A 15,507-nucleotide genomic window follows, 5' to 3' on the forward strand; every position below is an offset into this window, starting at 1 on the left:
GCTGGTGAGTATTTGCTTCAGGTTGGGGGGCTGTCTGTAGGCGAGGACTGGCTTGTCTCCCAAGGTCTATGAGAGTGAGGGATCGTCCTCCAGGATAGGTTGTAGATCCTTGATGATGCGCTGGAGAAGTTTTAGTTGGGGGCTGTAGGTGCACTACATTGATGACATCTTCATCATCTGGACCCACCATCAACCTCAGCCTGGACCAGTCCACACAAGAGATCCACTTCCTGGACACTACAGTGCAAATAAGTGATGGTCACATAAACACCACGCTATACCGGAAACCTACTGACCGCTATTCCTACCTACATGCCTCCAGCTTTCATCCAGACCACACCACATGATCCATTGTCTACAGCCAAGCCCTAAGATACAACTGCATTTGCTCCGATCCCTCAGACAGAGACAAACACCTACAGGATCTCTACCAAGCGTTCTTAAAACTACAATACCCACCTGGGGAAGTGAAGAAACAGATTGTCAGAGCCAGAAGGGTACCCAAAAGTCACCTACTACAGGACAGGCCAAACAAAGAAAGTAACAGAATGCCACTACAATCACCTACAGCCTCCAACTAAAACACCATCAGGGGTTTGTTCACCTGCACATCCACCAATGTGATGTGTGCCATCACGTGCCAGCAATGCCCCTCTGACATGTACATTGGCCAAACCGGACAGTCTCTATGCAAAAGAATAAACGGACACAAATCAGACATCAAGAATTGTAACATTCAGAAACAAGGAGAGCACTTCAATCTCCCTGGACACTCAATAACAGACTTAAAAGTGACCATTCTTCAACAAAAAAACTTCAAAAACAGACTTCAACGAGAAACTGCAGAACTGGAATTAATTTGCAAACTTGACACCATCAAATTAGGCCTGACTAAAGACTGGGAGTGGCTGGGTCAATACAAAAAGTAATTTTCCCTCTACTAATTTTCCCTCTGTTGATATTCACACCTTGTTGTCAACTGTTGGGAATGGGCCACATCCACCCTGATTGAATTGGCCTCGTTAGCACGGACCCCCCCACTTGGTAAGGCAAGTCCCATCTTTCCATGTGCTGTATATTTATACTTGCCTACTGTATTTTTCACTCCACAAATCTGATGAAGTGGGTTATAGCCACAAAAGCTTATGCCCAAATAAATTTGTTAGTCTCTAAGGTGCCACAAGGACTCCTCGTTGTTATTGTTATTATTTGTATTCTTACTTATTCCTGTAGCATCCAGGAGCCCCAGTCATTGGCCAGGACCCCATTGTGCTAGGCTCTGCATAAGCCCAGAACAAAAAGATGGTCCCTGGCCCAGAGGAACACCTAGGGCTTGTTAATTGTGCCTAGCAGCACTGCAGAATGCAACCGACGAGGCAAGCTATAAAAATCACACTAAAGCCAAAGCCCTGTTTTGTAACATGCTGTAGCATTAAAATAAACCCTTTAATAAAGGACATTCCCTGACATATGGACAACAACACATTAGCTTTTATTCTTCGTTGAGATAAAGACAGAATAATGAAAATAAAATAGCATCCAAAACTCTAACCATTCCTAATGAAATAGCTGGACTGGACAGCTGGCGCCATGCTGAAGGGCTTTTAAGCACCTGCAGCACGATGCAGGCCTGGAGACTTGCCGCGTTATTCACTTGCCTCACTCTGGTACTGAGGTCAGCGGGAGCTCTATAGGACCATCTCAGGCCTCTCTAAGGTGGAGTGGCTCTTTGAGGTAAGAGAGCTAGAGGGAAAAGATGTGGGATCAAACAAAGCAACCAAGAGAAAGTTTGGGCAACAAGCTATGGAAAAGCAGGAGTACAGTCCTGTCAGGCATTTGATACAAGGGTTAAGGGTCTGAAGCAACAATCAAACCAAACTCAAGAGCAGGCCCAGTTTTGCACAGGAGTCAGATCCTTCAGTCTGGCTGACTGGGGAAGGATGAGGGCAAAGTGACAAAGGTGTCTTAAAGTCTCTCCTGATTACAGGGGCACGCTCTTGTCCCTGACACACCTTCTGTGCTGGGATCAGGGAACTCAGGATAGGGTGAGGTAGAGCCATTTATGCCAGCTGTCCACCTGCCAGGGATTCCCTACACCTGAGAATTTCCCAGCTCCCTGTTCAGTCAGTTTTCTGGCCCCTTTGCATCACAGGAGCTGTGCAAAGGGTGAAGCAGGTGCTGGGGATCTGGCCCTTTGTGTGAGGGAAGGAGAGAATGGCATGGGGGCCTGACACAGTCACCACACGGAAAACAAGTTAACTAAAAACAACCTTTCGGTGAAAGGGCGACATTGCCAAGTAACTCCCTGAATGGTGAGTGCAAAGGGACACAAACTCCAGGCACACGACTGGACAGAGGGTTCCACACACCTAGAATCCATGGGTCTCATTACTTAGGTGGCATAAGTGGGGAGACTATGCCTACCTATCCCTTAATAGCTCTGAATGTATACCCTGTCTGGACTGCGGGCATGCCACTTCCCAAACACCCTGCTATACCCTGTCTGGCCTGCAGACATGCCCCTTCCCAAAGACCCTGCTATACCCTGTCTGAGCTGCAGACATGCCCCTTCCCAGTGACCCTGCTATACCCTGTCTGGCCTGTGGGCATTCCCCTTCCCAAAGACCCTGCTATACCCTGTCTGGCCTGCAGACATGCCCCTTCCCAAAGACCCTGCTATACTATGTCGGAGCTGCTGGTATGTGTCAGCTTTTCCATAGGTCCTTTCCCACTGGCATGCTACCAAGCACAGGAAGCAGGTATTTAGTCTGAAAAAACAAGTGAAAACCACACACTCACCTGTTCAGCTACTTAAGAAAGTCGAAGCCTGGGGATGTGTACAGAAACGTACACCAAGGAATTCTGGTTTTTCGGGTTGTTTCCTGTACCTAGTCCTCTGATGCTAAACATGCTGGTTTGCCCCTACACTAATTTTAGCTGTTTTTCTGTAAACACTCTAATTTCATAATCTATGCTGATAAGGTTTGCCCGTGGAGATCATTAGCTTTGTATCTAATAACTCAGCAATAATTGAGAGCTGTATGGGATCGAGGCAATGCATTCAGAAAACAAAAGTTATTTCAGTTAGTAACTTTTCTGTACTATGTTTACAAAACCCTCTTGGACCTTCATTATACATCATAAAAAAGAAAAAGGCAACCAGCCCAATATCATAGAATATCAGGGTTGGAAGGGACCTCAGGAGGTCATCTAGTCCAACCCCCTGCTCAAAGCAGGACCAATCTCCAATTTTTGCCCCAGATCCCTAAATGGCCCCCTCAAAGATTGAACTCACATTCCTGGGTTTAGACCAATGCTCAAACCACTGAGCTATCCCTCCCCCCAGATATTTCCTTTTGCAAGTCCCTGTTAAAGACAACACATATTTAGATCAGTTAGGTTCTTCTTTTTGTTCTGAGTTTGTTCATCACTATGGCTTCTATGCACTGCTGCAATGCAACTAATAAATAATAGAAATATTATAATCAAATAATAGTAAGAAAAGCTACTTGCTGAATGCGTGGAGTTTTGTCAGAAATGTTGTTTCTGATTACATTTTTCAATGAGAAATTTCTAAAGGAAATGAAAACATTTGTTTTGTTTCCAGTTGCATTTTTCAGTTCAGTTTTTGAAAAATCAAAATGAAAACTTTGATTCAAACTGAAAATGAATGCTTCCCTTCAGAATGTCACAACATTTAAAAAAAAAATTTCAAATGGAAAATTTTGAACAAAAAAATTTCAGCTGAAATTTTAGTTGGAGGAGAAATAGCTTTCCATGCAGCTCTAGAATAAACACACACACAAATGTATGGCTGGGGTGGCTGGGTATTGCTCAATATGTAATACAAGGGAAGGCATGAAATACTGGGATTTTGTTCAATCATGTTTTTGTCTGCAGCATACTGCCCAACAACATGGCTTGCTGCCTCTGCCAGCTGAAAGAGAATATTGAAATTCTGTGTAAGACAATCAAGTTACACTGTGAACATTTGTGTGCCACCAACTCCTCCCTGTGCGGTAGGCTTGCAGTTAACATATATCATTTTGAACATAGACGCCTTAAGTGTGACCATTACTCCATTAGCTGTGAAAGATTCTGTACAGGAAAGGCTCAGTTGGTCCTCCGCTCCCAGCACTCAGCACTTCACAAGACTGAGTGCAGCACTGGTCACTCCATCTCACAAATGATATTGCGGAATTCGAGGGGGTTCAGAAAGGGTGATGAGAATGATCAATGGCCTGTGAAAACTCTTTCATGAAGACTGAAAAGATGAAGATTTCTTATCTTAGAAAGGAGATGATAAGAGCGGACATGATAAGAGTCTATAACATAATGACTGGTCTAGAGAAGGGAGATCAGGAGCTTCTGTTTTCCCTGTGTCATAACACAAGAACAAGGGGCATTCAGTGAGGTAAAAAGTGGCAAATACAAAATGGAAAAAAAGAAATACTTTTTCACACAATACATGGTTAGACTATGGAACTCACTGCCTCATGAAGTTGAGGCCAAGAAGGTAGCAAGATTCAAAAAGGAACTGGACATGTCTATGGATACCAGAATATTCAGAGTTAGAAAACTTACTGATAAACATTTGGGAAGGGATATTAAACCTCGTGCTAGGTGCTTAAGCCGATCTCTAACTATTAGGTTAGGGCTTGTCTACACATGGAATTATTCAAGAGCTATTCCTTATTAACGCCACATGTGGACACTGTTCTACCTCTGTGCCAATTCCAGGGGCATCCCTGCTGGGGTGAGACCAAGGCAGCCTCAGGAGTGACTGGTTTAGTGCCCTATCAGTGTGAGCCATTTAAACTCCCTGAAAGTCTGCTGAGCAAACAGCCCCAACAGACACCAGCAGCTGGCACCCAAGAAGACATTTAACTAACAGCCCTCCCCCCCCCCCCCCCACCACACACACACAGAGCACGGAGAAATGTGGAGCTTTTCCGACTAGAAAGTGGGTTAGAGGCAATGAAGGCTGAAGAGTGTTTTGGACTTAAAACTTTAGTTGGTGTCAAATATCATCTTGGGAAAACTGGCTTGTTTGGTTAATTGTCTATGGTTGGTTCCATCCAACATGGTGTTTCCTTTAGCACTGGTATCTGCACGCCAATGCGATTCAATTGCACGTACTGAGTTGCATACCACAGCCTCAGTCGTGCACCTCCCTTGTAAAATATGAGCCTCAGAACTGACAAGAGATGCCATGAATTCTTGTACTCTTAGTCAGGCTGTTCACACTCCCACTCTCACCTGTGGCCAGAAATCACAGAGGTGAGCAAGGAAATATCAGTTGCGCCATTGAGGCCTTTTCACTCCCTCTCTGGACTGTACTAGTGCTACAGTTGCATCTAGTCTACAGGTTTAAATGTCCTGAACAAATAGCGAAGCCGTTCCACGGCCTGATTGGTCTCTGTTACATGGTCACAGGCTGCTCTCAGAGTGCCCCTGTCTTGCACAGGGCGACATGCACCACCAGGCCCACTGCATGCACCACTTTGGTTTGATGTACCTCATGAACAGTGTTGCCTGCTAGGTACAGCACTGGACTGGGACTTGGGAGACCCGGGTCATATTCCCAGCTCTGCCACTGACCTGGTGGATGACCTTGGAAAAGACACTTCCCTGCTCTGTGCCTCAGTTTCCCTACCTGTAAAATGGGGATAACGATGTTGACCTTTGTAAAGCACATTGAGATCTGCTGATGAAAAGTACTATAAAGAGCTAGGGATTATTAATAAGTAAGACTACATTTTAGTTCCGGGTATTTTTAGTAAAAGTCATGGCCAGGTCACAGGCAGTAAACAAAAAAATCATGGCCCGTGACCTGTCCATGACTTACTTGTAATATACCCCTAACTAAAACTTGGTCGGGGGGGAGCCATGGGTGCTCTGAGGGGGTGGCCTGGGACTCCCACTGGTGTGGAGAAGGGGGGCCAGGTGGTAGCACGTGGCCCGGGACCCCCTCTAGTGCTGAGGGGGGAGGATTGGCGGGGCTGGCAGGCTCCCTCCCTACCCAGCTCTGCGTGTCCCTGCAGCTCCTAGGGGGAGGGAAGGCCAGGGGGCTCCCTGTGCTTCCACCGCCACAAGCTCTGGCTCCGCATCTCCCATTGGCTGGGAACTGCAGCCAATGGGAGCTGCGGGGGCAGCGCCTGTGGGTGGGGACAGCACCTGTGGGTGGGGGCAGTGCACAGAGCCCCTTGGCCCCGCCGCCTAGGAGCTGAAGGAACACGCCGGCTGCTTCCAGGGAGCCGCCCCCCTCCCCGAGGTAAGCACCACCCTGAACCTCAACCCATTGCCCCAGCCCTGAGCCCCCTCCCAAACCTAAACTGCCCCAGCAGTGGCCAGTGCAGCTGGCCCAGGGGCTGCCTGATCTGCTCAGGCAGCCCCGGAGCTGCAGAAGTCACAGAGGTCACAGAAAGTCACGGAATCCATGACTTCCGTGACCTCTGTGACAGACTTGCAGCCTTATTAATAAGCTCTATTCTGAGAGCTTACCTGGTGCATAGTCCTTGATGACTCCCTGCATCCTACAAGAGGCAGGAACACTGTGAAAAGGAGCCCAGGGAGGAGCCGGTTACCATGGACTAAGAGGTGGGGTAACATTTTCAAAAGCACCCGAGTCACTTGGAGCCTAAATCCCATTTTCATAAGTGACAGACACTGGGGGGTGTAAATCTCGTTGAAAGTCAATGGAACTCTTAGGCTCCTAAATCGCTTAGGCACTTTTGAAACTGTTACTTTGTATCTGTCATTAGACTGTACAGGCGACTCGGGAGGGAGCTGGGGTTACCTGGGCAACACTGATTTAAGAATCTCTTGACTCTCGAGCGCTTCCCTTAACTCTACAGTCTCAGCACGTTCTGCAGTAGCCTTCAAGCCTGGGGAGCTGCCAGATGCTGGCTGCAGAGCCCAGACTCAGGGCCCCTGAGCCCATCACAAGTTACAACTGCCCAGGCATAGCCCTAATTGGTGCCTGGGGAGGACTGGTCATGTTGAGGTCGCCTCTGCCACACCCTCTTCCCTCCTTGCACCCGAATGCCCACTCCTTCCACTTCTACTGGGCGTGGGGGCCACAGATCTGCCTCTGATAGCTGAACACCAGCAGAGAGTCTGCTTGCACTGGGGAGTTCTCAGCTGGCCTGGTGACTGCTTTCAGGCCACTTTGCACTGGATAATCTAGTCTGTCGTTTTCCGTATGGAATGTTCTATTAGTAGTGACTGCAAGTGGTGACCAATATTTCATCCTCATTCAGCTGGTCCGATTCCATGCTTTGTCTTGCTTTCCAGGATTTGGGTTTTTTGGTTGGTTTTCAATTTGAGTTCATTTTATTCAGCTGATTCTGAGTTTGGCAAGAGTGAAAAAATACATTTACACTTAGCTAAGGGCAATGAGATATAGCCTTGGAAGAGAAACAACCAGAGAGTGAGAGGTCTTAGGGTGTGGAAAACTCTCCCAAGGAAAGTTTGGTCACATGGGACACTTAAAACGAATGTGGACAGAGCCCTTTAGATATCCTCTGGCTCCAAAAGAGGGACCGGCTGATCTAACAAGTCTTTCCCCCTAACTTATCTACCCTACATTTCAAAATGGGTTTCTCTTTAGCACACATTTCCACTGAGTTGTTACACTGTGTCTGTGGGTTAGGGTAACCTGTGACCCCATATTTTTGAAGCAATCTCTTCTTGACATAGAGAGATACAAATTTGCTCTCTTGTTTTTTGAACAGTTCACGAAGAACCTTTAGAAAAGATGCAAGAGGAATTAATGAAAGTGTTACAGTCCAGGAAACTGAATGCCAGCGTTGTGTTAAATCTTGAGCCTGAGGAACCTTTACTCACCAACAGTGATAATAAAATCACGATGCTCACAGATAGCCAGTATCAACCTAAGATTGATATTAATCTTAATAAGTCAGGAGAGCTTCTTCCTGGAATAAATTACCTTTTCTTTAAACACCTGACCAAGAAGGGAGAAATAAAGGATGTAGGACTGACAGTCCTGCCATATTTTAAACTGTTTAATTTTAATTTACACATAGGAAAAGTTACCCCAGGCCCTTTCAAACTTCCTACAGCTCAGTCCAATATGTTGGCATTGACTGACTTTCAGCACGTGGAGTGGGCCAATGAAAGTGAATTGAGGAAACTCTATATTTTGGCGAACTTGCTAGCAACAGAGCTCCAAGAAAAATTATACAATGCTGAAAATGGCAATGGTGCAAACAAGATCAAATCTGTGCTCAAGTCATTCCTGAAGACTCCTGCCATGCACAAAAGCCAAGCACACGGAACTGAGCGGCAAACTCCAGCAATGCCCGGGCGTCTGAGAGAACATTTGAAAACCAGAGGGATGTGTAGGGAACTTGCAGAGCAATGCGACAAGGTTTTATCCAGAAACACACATGGAAGGAAGAAAACTCCAGAGAGAACAAAGGAATGTGTGGATTATATGATGAAATGTACAAGGGAAGGGAAGGAAAAACAATCAAAGAAGATGAAAAGAGAGACCCTGCAAGCTAAAGAAGAGAGAAGCAAAGGAACAATTTGCTGTTTTAGCAGAAAAAGAAGAAAAACTAAGAAGGCATTTAAGAGTCAGATGCCAAAGCAAAGTGACTTAGATTTGCACCGTGTGGCACAAAGCAGGAAGAAAGTGGCTAGGAGTTTAAATCCCTCTAGCACAGTTTCTGTCTTCAGACATAACAAAATATCCATTCCCTCCTCCCAGAGACATTCCCTTCCACGCTTGCCCACACAGGCCTCTCACTTGACTGTCTCATTTAAGGTTGAAAACAATTCTGAGGACTTAACAGGTAAAATCATTATTTTCTTGGAACATGACAATAAAACTGGTAGGAAGAAAGATCTGGACGCTCTAAAGGCAAAGCATGCACCCCTTAGAGAACCTAAAAAAGTTCTTATTTTCAGAAAACATGGCCAGAAAGGGAGCCCGCATTTCAGTAGAAATAATCATCTTTTCCAGAAGGCATTTCATCGAGTGAATTCAGCTGTAAGCCACATGCTAGTGGAAAGAAAACAAAAGCACAGGATGAATAGTAAACAAGGTGTAATCAATAGGTTATCACACAGAAAGAGTGCTGCTTTGACTGATGCTGTCTTGGAGAAGCCATCAGAAAACAAAGACTCTTCGCTGGATGATATCTTACCCAGCATACACCAAGTCAATGAAACACACTGGAAGCATCAAAAAGAGAGCTCTGGTTTTCCATATGCACTTAGTGGTTCATCATCCCCAGATAATTACTCTGTTCAAGGAGACCTGTTTGAAGCTGAGCTGAATAATCGATTGCACTCCCTCATCCCAAACCAAGCTGTGAGAAACCTCATCTCCCATGTGATCCGAACCCTGAAAATGGACTGCACTGAGCCCAGGGTGCAGCTGGCCTGTGCGAAGCTCATCTCTAAGACAGGCCTGCTCATGAAACTGTTCAGTGAGAGAGAAGATATCAAAGAAACCTCCTCTTTGTGGCGAACATACCTCTGGGAAAACGGGAACGTGCCCAACAAAAGCGCCCACCAGAGGAAAGCCAGCAAGAAGGATTCAGAGGAGGTAAGCACCACACGATACACTGGAAATGAGCAATAGAAAACTCAGAAGTAACTATCATTCCCATTCTGTTTGAATGTCTTTCTGTTACATAGTTATCCCCAGAGCCTCCCCAGTACAGCTACGGCAACAAGCTGCTGCTGGCGATTTCGGTGACAGTGGTCATAATGATTATCATTGCAGTGATTTGTCTCATCGAGGTAAGCCAAAAAAAAAATCAATTTGTTGCATGGCCATTGTTCCAGTCGTCCTTGCAGCACTGTGTAGGAGATTGGCAGTATCCCTTCGAACACTGTATGAGCCCTCCGTGTTTTAGAAACTGCCCAGAACCAGCCAGAGCAGCCATATGTTGGTACTTATGCCTCACCTGCTGGGGTCTCTCTGTGCAGCAGTCAGGAGATGTGGCTGCCGCCACAGGCGCTGACCCGAACTCTGCCCCTTCCCCCGAGGCCCTGCCCGCACTCTGCCTCTTCCTGCCCCCACTCTGCCCCCTCCCCGAGGCCCTGCCCTCACTCCGTCTCTTCCTGCCCCTGCTCTGCCCCTTCCCCGAGGCCCTGCCCTCACTCCGTCTCTTCCTGCCCCCGCCCTCCCCCAAACACCTCCTGCCAGCCACCTAACAGCTGATTGGTGGGGCTGAAGAGCTGGTCAGTGGTTCCACCGAACAGCTGATCCACAGCCCCGCTGAACAGCGGTGGCTGGTGGGTGCTGAGCACCCCCTATTTTTTTTCCAGGGGTGCTTGAGCCCTGGAGCACTCACGAGTTGGCGCCTCTGGCTGCAGCCCTGACAGAGACACCCCAGCTGGCTTAGATCTAGCTGGGATGTTTTGAGGGCTCATGCTGCCATGGCTGTACTGCTCTTGTTACTCAAGCGAGCTTTGATCCAGCCAGATCACGTTGATCTCACTAACTCATCGCTAGCTCAGGTGTATCTACACGTGCTGCAAACGCACCTCCCAGCTGCAGCGTGCGCTCTGTGTCCTCGGTCGCTGGGGGTACCTGGGACTAGACCGGCCATGCCGGTGTGGTTTCGCGCATTATTTTTGTTGCATAAAGAGCACAGCTATAGCCTACTCCTCCCTTGGGAGGGAAATATTTAATAAGCCCACACACTTCTTCCACACTACCCACATGAGGGGTCTTAGTTCAGGAGTGCTCAGGGGGGAGCTGAAAGAGGGCACCGTGGTAATGGTTGCAAAGGGGGCTCAACCCTGCAGTCCTTACTCAGGCAGAACTCCCACCATTCATTATCTCACGTCCACCCTTCCATGTGTTGTGTCCAACCATCACCTCTTGACACTTTCATTTGGGCCCGAGACTGTCTTGCTGGTAGATGTTTGGACAGTGCCCAGCACAACAGGGCTGTGGGGCAGCTAGGCACTACCAGAGTGCAAATAACAGCAACAGTAACATTGCACCCGTCATTGGGACAGGCGGGTCCCTCCAAGAAAATGGCAGGAATAACTGTCCATTGAAGTCAATGGCAGCTTTACCTGTGTGAAGACTGCAGGATCAGGGCACAGGATCACAAGCAGTATCCTGATGTCATCACATTGTTGCTTAGATATATCAGTAAAGTGTCCGGTGATAGAACAAAGCCAAGAGTGTCTCTCTCTCTCTCTCTTTCCTGGTGGCTAGAGTACTGGTCTAAACAGGGGTTCAAATTCTGTTCTTACTTCAAATCAGGTAGAGAAAGGACTTGTCTGTCTCGCTCAAGCCAAAAACTTTTCAGGCAGATATTTCATGGAAACGATAGGTTTCAGCTTTAATGAAAGAATATTTCACCAAAGTGACCAGCTCTAGATGGTAGTGGCTCCTCCCTTTTGTTTTCATTCTCTTCTATAGACTCGACTCCTGGTTGGACTATATTTCCCATGATGCACTCTGATCTCTCCTCTTGGAATGAGGAAGTGGTGCATCATGTGAGTTGCTGGCCGTGGTGCATCATGGGACATGTAGTTCAGCTAAGGAGACCAGTCCATTGAGAAGAATAGGGACATGGGGCAACCTAACTAAAACTATCACAAGGAAGTGTGGCAGCATTTTCAAATAAAAATATTTCAGTTTGGGGTTTTTCAATGAAAAAATCTAACTTTTCTGCAGCAAATACTTTTAGTGAAACATTTTGTTTAGTTGAAGAACAATTTCCCAGTGAAAAATCGTTTAGACAGAAAATTTTTGCTTAGCTCCTATTTAATAACCAGTATCTCGGTGTTTCTTGTATGCAGCACACAGAGAGAAAATGCCTGGCAGCTGCTGTTTAAGAGTCATTTTTTTTTCTTCTTAAGCAGATTTGTTCCCAAAGATCCGCAGCATCTTCTCAATCAACACATGATAACAAACCACAGTCAATATGGTAATTGTTCTCTTTTCCCCTGCCAGTGTTGTGTAACACAGACAGCTGTTTTCTCTTGTTTAGACAATGCCTAATCTTAGACTGTTCCAAACCTTTCAAATATTGCATGTTGGAGAATCACAAGGCACCCACTTGGATATTTAAAAAACAATGCTTCACTTTTAGCAAACACAGAGAAGACGCTCCAAAGAGTGAGAGATCCCAGCTGATGACTAATAAACTTAGACATCTGCAAACCTCTCACCAGCAGCTTGCAAGCTGCTCTTCTCCACAGTAATTATTAATCGCATGTGACAGCTATGCCATTTGCTGTAACAATGTATCACCACTGTCTCTTCCCAGGCCCTACTAGCCAATACTAATGCAGCAGTTTGTCCGGGACCCCAGTGTTGCTCACATGCATATTGTGATTCATGAGCTCTGTGCAGTTAATATTTACCATATTTATTCAGGAAAAAATAAGTCTTTCCTGCAAATGCCCTCATGATATGATGCCCAGTGGTACCACCTCCATATCAAGTCATGGGAGCGTTTTAATTTAAATAAACGAGCAGATTTCCTTGCCCCTCCCGTTGCACACACTCTCCTAGGGCCCAGGGTTTGCCACTGGGGAGAAGACAGGATTTTTGTGGATGCCCCTTACCAGGGCATCAGTGCTCAGAGACCCAGGCTTCCCCTGCTGCAGTGTACCTCTCTGCTTTAAGTGCATGAGAGGACATAGCTGAAGTCATCCACTCACGCTCCTCCTCCAGAGCAGCATGAAAGGAAGGTCGGATTGATCGACTTGATTGTTTCAGCTTCATTCATTGCAGGTGCTCTAGGAGACGTTGCTCCTGTCTGCTGTGCAGCACTGAAATCTAGGGGGCTTCGAAGCAGGGATTTTCTGAGCCTGTCTGCTTGCTGCTTATGCCCTGTGTTGGACATAACTGGGGTCACACGGGCACAGCAGGCCTGTAGCACCTCTGACTCTCTTCCTCAGGCATCCGTGGAGGATTCTTCTCTTGCCCATTGCATCCACTCAATCCTAGCAATGCTTCTGCCTGGGGCACTGCTGGCAAGCTGAGGGCAGGACCGACTCTAGGCACCAGCAAAGCAAGCACGTGCTTGGGACGGCACAATTCCAGCCATCCTTTTTTTTTTTTGCTTGATCAGTTGCACTCTCGGAGCTTGGGGTGGCAAAAAACCTAGAGCCGGCCCTGGCTGAGGGTTCTGAGCCTTGTGTCCCATGTTCACAAGTTGGAGCTGCCTAGCTGAGCCCTATGAAAAGCACACAGGCATGGACTCATCTGCTGCTTTGCACTGCCCCAGGGGGCGGGACCATGCGTTTTCCATTCTGTGGCCTGCGGGCTAGATGGCAGGCCTGCTTCCCCAGGAGTGGCACGGGGACCCATCTTCTCGCTCTTTCCCTCCTACGTGCCCCAACTCCCGATGCCAAGGCATCTGATCTCTGTCTCTCACCCCGAGAGCTGAACCATCTTCAAGTTTCCCCATCTCCCCCTCCAACTCTGTGCTCCCCATTTCTGCCCTCCTGCTCCCTGCCACCCATTCTTGGCCCCGCCATTTCTACTTCCCCTGACCTTTCTATCTGCCCCCACTTTCTTACTCCCACTTTTTCCCCACCTCAGTTTCCCTCCATTTCTCTGCCCTCCTTTTCACCTGCCTCCCAACCCCAACAAGGGGGTAACCAGTTCACTACAAGGGGGGAAAAGGGGCTCGGGGCTGCTGATCTTCCTCGTGGTGAATCGCCCTCTGCAGGGAACTGCAAGAAGTCCTAAACCTAATCGCATCTTCCTAGATCTTCCCTGATCTACTTACATATCTAGGATTCAGGTAAGTAATTCCTAGGTATGATCTGATGATTTTTCATACCTGGTTTAAAGCTTCTTACAGCATTGCTGTTCTGTGTCTCCTCTCTCTGGAGAACAACAGACAAAGGGAAAGCTTTTTCCCAATTTTAAAAAGTTCTAGCTCACTTCATCTGTAGCCCTCCCATTGGCTCTTTTGGTCAGGTGCCCAGTCCCTTCCTAGCTGCTTTTTTAACCCTTTACAAGTAAAGCAAGTAGAAAATAGCTACTAACAGGGATTTTATAGCTAACTGGCTGGCTGGGTGTCCATAAAAGGGGGCTATCTCCCACCCCTTCATTTATCACAGGCCCTGGTCACAGCTGGGGTCCCAGGCACTGCGATAATACAATTACTAACACCGAATGAGGCGGCTACACACTGCCATGGGAACAGACACTCTGGGTCACATCCAAAGCTGACGGCCCGGGAGTCCCACGTTAGCAGGTCACTGCATGAGGGGCTCACTTGCATGCGCAAGGGCCTTCTCGGACAAGCTGAGCCTTGCTTCTCTGCTGCATTGCCCCAGTGTAATGCCAGTGACATCAGTCCCACTTACACAGGGGAGAAAGCATTGCCTGACAAGGCTGTCTCTCCTCCTGCACGATGGAGGCCCACACAGCGTACGGGGGTGCCCCATGCCACCTTGCTCCCCTGCGTGGGCATGAGGCGGGTTGCTGTTGTGGCCTGTCTTGGTGCTGTGCGTTGGTTGTTTATCTTGTAGATTCAGGATGAAATGTTACCAGTAAGAGAGTGGATGTTTTCGTACTGGCAGGAAAGGGCTACCTGAGGCCATCTGTAGCTGCACCATGGTGAACCTTGTTTGTAAAAGTACTAAAAAGAGGGAATTCTTCAGGGACAAAAATGCTCAGAGGCTTTCCATCTCCCTTGCAGCCCCTTTATTTCCAATCCGTTAAGTCCAAAAGCGTCACAACAGTTTGAGTGGCAATTGGCTGGCTTCCAAACCCACTGCTCACTGCCATGTCAGCTGGAGCAGGGTAGCACAGCGCGTGGGGAGCGAGATTTAGGAGGAGTCACTAACTTGCTTTACGTGATGTTCTTTTTTTAAAAGGCCGTTTCAGAAACTCTCCCAAGAGAGAAAGAGCAAAATCTCTTCTGAAGCGATCCATCAGGTAAGCACAGACAGAAGTTTCAATGTGCCCAGATAATTGTACTTACCAAATGTGCCAGTAGTTGACACTACAGCACAGCATAAATGTCTCCACTCTGTCTTCCAGGTCCCTGGTGTATCAGAGACTTCAAGTATGGAGAAACCGCTTTGGCTTAGAGACATGTATCTCCCATTGGATTCTATACGTAAAAAATCCATGGCCCAGAAGTTATATGACAGAGACTCCTCGGATGAGGAAGAAATTTTCAACAGGGCTGATGTAAGGTAAATCAGGGAATATTAGCAATGCCTAGAGTTATCACTGCATTTCCCCTTGAGCTCCTGCTTTAGAGCCACACCATCCCCCACCCATGCAGGGACTAGGAGGCTCTGGGACTTCCCCTTTGCTCACTTGCCATCAGATCATCCCTGAAGATGTCCCATGATGCACTGGGAGAGTGGCCATCTTGGGCCAGCTCCATAGGACAGTTGCCTTTGCCCATCCTCAAAGCCATATTGCAGTGCCCCTCTCCACATGTGATCCAGAGCCCCCACGGGCTTGAAGAGAGAACACAACAGAGAACTGCTATCTCCTCGGGCCGACCCTTCACGCTCCTCACCAGCCCC

General features: G+C 47.6%; 1 protein-coding gene across 1 annotated transcript; it reads left to right on the forward strand.

Annotated features, from left to right (window-relative positions):
* The first annotated feature begins 3,907 nt into the window (after window positions 1-3,907).
* On the forward strand, window positions 3,908-15,507 carry LOC102941537. The gene is made up of 6 exons (XM_043536986.1): window positions 3,908-4,019; window positions 7,737-9,577; window positions 9,670-9,774; window positions 11,863-11,927; window positions 14,842-14,902; window positions 15,008-15,507. Exons 1-6 carry the CDS (start codon window positions 3,917-3,919, stop codon window positions 15,167-15,169), a joined length of 2,337 nt encoding a protein of 778 aa, XP_043392921.1. The 5' UTR covers window positions 3,908-3,916; the 3' UTR covers window positions 15,170-15,507.

This window comes from Chelonia mydas, chromosome 27 (assembly GCF_015237465.2).
Source record: "Chelonia mydas isolate rCheMyd1 chromosome 27, rCheMyd1.pri.v2, whole genome shotgun sequence".
In the NCBI taxonomy this organism is placed as follows: Eukaryota; Metazoa; Chordata; order Testudines; family Cheloniidae; genus Chelonia; species Chelonia mydas.